Source organism: Sorghum bicolor, chromosome 4 (genome assembly GCF_000003195.3).
Source record: "Sorghum bicolor cultivar BTx623 chromosome 4, Sorghum_bicolor_NCBIv3, whole genome shotgun sequence".
NCBI lineage: Eukaryota > Viridiplantae > Streptophyta > Magnoliopsida > Poales > Poaceae > Sorghum > Sorghum bicolor.
Genome location: NC_012873.2, coordinates 54,793,177 through 54,798,384, shown reverse-complemented (window position 1 = coordinate 54,798,384; position 5,208 = coordinate 54,793,177). Strand labels below are relative to the sequence as shown.

The following is a 5,208-nucleotide window of genomic DNA, read 5'->3' as shown; positions in this document are numbered from 1 at the left end:
GTGGCACATGCATAAAACATTAAATATAGACGAAAACAAAAACTAATTACACAGTTTAGCTGTAAATCACGAGACGAATCTTTTGATCCTAGTTAGTTTATGATTGGATAATATTTGTCACAAACAAACGAAAGTACTACAGTACCGAAAACTTTTCACTTTTCGGAACTAAACAAAGGCCATAGGAACGATATTTTCCTCTCACAGCATTTCAGCACCAGTACAGCCAATGCAGAATGGCATTGATCGTCGATATTACAATAGCTGGAAGTTGGAGCCAACACCGATGAGTTCATGGCCAATGGGCAATGCATAATATCACGGCTGCAACCGTATGTGCTGTGTCAGAACTCAGGACACAGTAGGCAGGCATGCATATCAGAAACCAAAGATTTGATGAAAGACGGGCGGGAATACTTCAGAAAAGGAACAGTGTTATCAGAGCATCAGTATTTATTTCTATACAAATATCAAAATCGTTCTCAGAAAAATCCAAGCCCTGCAGCCAAGTTTAACAGACCGACAAAACCCACGACTTGTGCCGAGAAAAACAACCAACAGGAAGGAACTCACTGTCTCGTCTGTAAGAAATCAAGAGCCAGCTGCCCAGATCTCTATTCGCCGGGCTGCAGCCTCGATATGTACTTGTCATATATCTTCGCCGCTCGCTCCAGGTCGCCCAGCTCGGTGTAGCAGTCAGCTATGGCACCGTAGGCCTCGGTGCAGCCAGAATCTTCACCTGTCTCCTTAGACAGCTCCAGAACCTTGGTGTACTGTCTCATTGCTTCTCGGTATTTTCCGAGCCTTTGCAGCGATGCACCTAGACAAAAGCCAAATAGCGAGTGAGGAAATTCCCAGGTTACAGATCGACTTCATGGGAAAAAAAAAAGTACTGACGCTTTGTGTCTGCCTGTGCAAGTTACTGAAGCTTAAAACTTGAGTTTGTTCATTCGAGATGATAAAGGTTGACAAAAAATCGTCCATGAAAATAAAAATTAAAGCACCACTATAAACCAATACAACAAGAACAAATTACATAAGTTTGTTCATTCGAGACAACTCAGCCATAGGTTTGAAACATAACTAGTCACCTTATGCTAAGAACTAATGCAGTCATTTCAGTCCAGTTGATATAAGGTGTATTACTAGTTGACAACATAATTTGCTTCAAGTAATCTCCGGCATGTAAATAAATCTCCAAAGTTACAGACTAAGCACACATGCAGATAAAAATCTACAGTATGTATCTTAGGTATGTAGCTATCTGAAGACCCAACAATCCATTGCGATTTGCGACGTTTTGCATCTGCTGTGTATTTAGTTTTACAAATTGGAACTACAAAGGTCAACAAAAGATTTTGTTTCTGGAAAACCAGTAAACACCAGTATAAACTAAAGCAACCTCAACAAACTACATAACTTTGTTTGTTGGAGGCAACTAAACAAGAAGTTTGAAATCTCCCAAAAAAAAAGACCAAGAAGTTTGAAAGACATTGAATTCATCGTTAAAAAACTAAAGTCACCTTATGCTGAGCAATAGCTTTCCAGTTGATATAAACTCTGCTACTAGTTCACATTGAAATTTGTTTCAACTTATTTCAGATATGCAGATCTCCAATTAGAGAGCAAGGATACAGGAAAACAAGGCCGTGTTTGGTTGTTTTTCTAGATACTGTTTCATCTCGCCAAACAAGACTACCCATTTGGTATGTACCAAAAAACTTGCTTTGCAAGGCAAGCTGGCCTAACCCGGCAAGGAAATCCTTGCTCACACGGGCGAGCCAAATCGGCTTTCCTGCACAGGCAAGGTTGATTTGCTCGCTCATCTCTCCCATTGGGTACAGCGCTCTCTGACCAAATCGTTGTTGGCTCATCTGAATTAAGTTTTTGGCAGCCCAAATCGAAGTCCACAATGCTAGGAGCAACCACCAATCCAGCCCAGACTGCCTTATCATAGCTTTGGCGCATGGGATCGACGAGCAGACCACAAAATTGATACCGTACTGCTGGGATTAGAGACCAAATCACTATGGAGTCACCAAACCAAGAGGCCCACTTCTAGATCAAGCCCGTCACCACTGCAATTAGCTTCCCGTGCGTGTTGATTCCAAGCTCCCTTTGCCACCGGCCATGGAGTCTTCTCTCTCATCTCTCGATTCCCCTCTCTCCATTCTTATCGTCTGGTTCTCTCCTTGTCTCAATGACAAATGGCCCCACTGGTTTGGCAGATAATGAAGAATACGTAAGGCTAGGAAACCAAACACAGCAAGAAATCTTACTTGATATTTCTCAGCAAAGCGAGGCTACTTCAGCGAGGAAAGGCAAGCTTGGTAATGGTTCCAAACATGCCCTATGTATTCAGTAAGAAGCTAGATAAGATCTTCAGTATCTGCAAAATCTACTATCCAATGGGATTTGCGAAAAATTAGTTGAAAATTTTACTTGAAGATCTTCACCCAGCAATTATTCTCCTAGAAGGTTTGGCAAAAAAAAAATCTGCGCTTCTAATAAATAGAAATTATTCAAAATTCAAAGTGAAACAACAGTCATCTCATGCAGGAGCAACTGAAACACAATGACAGCAAGAAAATTCAACCTAGGTGAAACAACACCAAACATTTCAGTTATTTTTCAGTTTTTATATACAAATATCCACTACTTAGCTAATGCTTTGTGCCAAAGTTAGACAGCAGTGCTAGTTCTCCATCAGTCAACTACATTGTGCTGATTAATATTATATAACCCGACTAACCATTTTTATGAGAGCGGAAAGCATATATGCCTTTTTACGAACAGCACATGTTCTATTATTTATGCCCTGTTCATCCACTATGATAACAAAAAATAACAGTGATTATCAGGGAGAAAAGAACCTAGTCCTCGTGCAGCTTTCTTTTCTTCAAAACGATCTCCTATGCTCTCTGCAAGCTCCAAAGCTGTTCTGAACTCCACTATAGCCTTATGAAGATCTTGATTCCTCATGTAATTCTTCCCATTTCTCAGATTTGTGACCAACTGCTGCTTCCTTGGGTCAACAATAACATCAGTTTCATTTGTTCTCCTAACTGGCGCATAAGTAAGGCCAGGCGCAAATGATTCAATCTGTGCCTGCCTTCTAAGTGCTGCATTGATCTGGCGAAGTTGATTATTGAGCCGCTTCAATTCTGCCTTTCTTTGGCGTGCTAACAATCCTACATGTGGAAAATCAGAGAGGAAAAAATATTAGCAACTAAATAACATCCCTCTCCATCAACTTTACATGCAAGAAGCAATGATGCGAGCGAGCACATATGTTCAGATGTCTTACCGCCAACAGCAGCTCCTATTAGAGCTACAGCAATGAAAATTGGCATATTGGCGAAAGAATTAGGTGGTTGGCACATCTCCGCTGATGCCTCAAGAGGTACAGCAAGTAATGTCATGGTTGAAAGTACAGCAGCTTTCAGAAGGTTGGGACATGCCATCTTCTGCATTGGCAAATTTCAAGTGCACAGATAATGCCGGGTCAACATCCATGCTGCAACACAACTGAATGGAGAGCAGAACAGCATATCAAAGCAAAGGCAAGCAAGGATATGCTCTGCTAGTGAAATGTAAATGCTGTAAACCACTCGAAGTTTTGTAAATGTACACAAAATTATGTAGATTATGCTCACTGTGGCCTAAACCGACACACTGAACTCTGCAACAAGCCTCCTTCACGATGAGCAGAAATTCTGCTCACTAGTTCAGATGCAACTATGTAAGCCCATATTTCTGCCTGGTTGTGATTCACAAACTAGTTACAGGTGGTGGGCAAAAGGATCACACAAACTGCCAAGGAACAAGAAAAATACAAGTGCCTCGGATTAAATAAGCTATCTAATCTACAACTCTGCGTATACCATAGCCATAGCCACATCAACAGGGTATTCAGTTGCAATGTCAGTTTGCCACCTCGAAGACTTATTTTTTTTTTGAACTTAAAAAAAAAAAAATCTTCGAGGTGGCAAACTTCGAAGACTTATGCATTGCCACTGTACCCCCACATCACGTGAAATTTAAAGTAGTTGGTTCACAGTTCGATCAATTAAACTCCCATTGCAGCAATCGAAAGCATAATCGAACGCACCTGATGATCGATAAGCATTCCCCGGAGGGCGTGCGGCAGCCGCGGCGCCTCCGCATCCATGGCTTCGAGGTGCGCGAAACGGCCGCTGCCATGTGTCCGCGGCTGGGGCAGGTAGCCGACGCGAAGTGGCGCCGCCGCCACGCCTTCTACTCTCGCATCAACGCGGAACGCGAATCAATCGAAGCAGCGAAGGTAAGACCACAACCTGCGTCCTCGGCGGTTTAGCGGCTTACCAGAGAAGAGGCGGGCCCGGCCGGGGAGACGGAAGCCACACCGAAAGCGTGAGAGCGACGGGGAGCAAAGGTTGGCGGCGCGGCAGCCGCCTGCCGCCTGCATGTCGAGGCCTCGGGCGGCGTCGGCCTCGGTCTCGGCAGGCGGGGGAGGGAGGGAGTGGGGAGTGTGGAACGCGGTCGCGGGTGACGGCGGTCACGTGCTGCGTGCAGCATGTCGAGGTCGAGTGCGGCGTGCTCTACATCACCGCACGAAGGTTTCGACTGGGCCTGTGGCCCTGTGGGCTATGTGTACACGGTTTTGGTCAGCCCATGGAGATGACAGCTGAAGCCTTCGTTTTGGTTACTTTTTGTAAAGATTTTCTTGTAATAATATTTTTTTCCGCTACCGTTAGTACAGATCAACACCTTATTTTAAAACACAAAGTTGAATAAAAAATGCCACAAGTCCACAAGGCATGGACACTCCAAGAATTAGAGTCTGTTTGGATTGGCTAAAACTAATTTTTAGCCAGAGAACTAATAAATAGCGAGCCCAAATTACGCCTTGTTTAGTTCAAAAAAAAATTGTAAAATTTTATTTCGCATCATATCGAATCTTGCAGCACATACATGAAATATTAAATATAGATAAAAAATAACTAATTACACAGTTAGTTCGTAATTTGCGAGGCGAATTTTTTAAACCTAGTTAGGTCATGATTGAACAATATTAGTCAAATATAAACAAAAATGATACAGTATCCATTTGTCAAAATTTTTGGAACTAAACAAGACCTTAGACCATCAAACAGGCAGCTAATAAAGAGCTCGAATCATTTACAGCGTTGCTGCTGCTGCTCACTGCGTTGCTGCTGCTAGCCGCTC

At 43.0% G+C, this 5,208-nt stretch overlaps 1 protein-coding gene across 1 annotated transcript; it reads right to left on the bottom strand.

Moving 5' to 3' along the window:
- Window positions 393-4,550, bottom strand: LOC8070575 (protein FLUORESCENT IN BLUE LIGHT, chloroplastic). Its single transcript, XM_002452316.2, has 5 exons — window positions 4,345-4,550; window positions 4,112-4,257; window positions 3,308-3,467; window positions 2,874-3,191; window positions 393-820 (listed from the first exon to the last, which is right to left on the bottom strand). Exons 1-5 carry the CDS (start codon window positions 4,445-4,447, stop codon window positions 615-617), a joined length of 933 nt encoding a protein of 310 aa, XP_002452361.1. The 5' UTR covers window positions 4,448-4,550; the 3' UTR covers window positions 393-614.

Bases quoted from the DNA above. Each gene is read 5' to 3' on its own strand.
- LOC8070575 (XM_002452316.2), bottom strand. From the start codon at position 4,447: ATGCAGGCGGCAGGCGGCTGCCGCGCCGCCAACCTTTGCTCCCCGTCG. The intron at 4,258-4,344 runs GTAAGCCGCTAA...ATGCGAGAGTAG, and splicing joins CCGGGCCCGCCTCTTCTCTG to AAGGCGTGGCGGCGGCGCCA. The intron at 821-2,873 runs GTTCTTTTCTCC...GCTTTTGTCTAG, and splicing joins GAAAGCTGCACGAGGACTAG to GTGCATCGCTGCAAAGGCTC.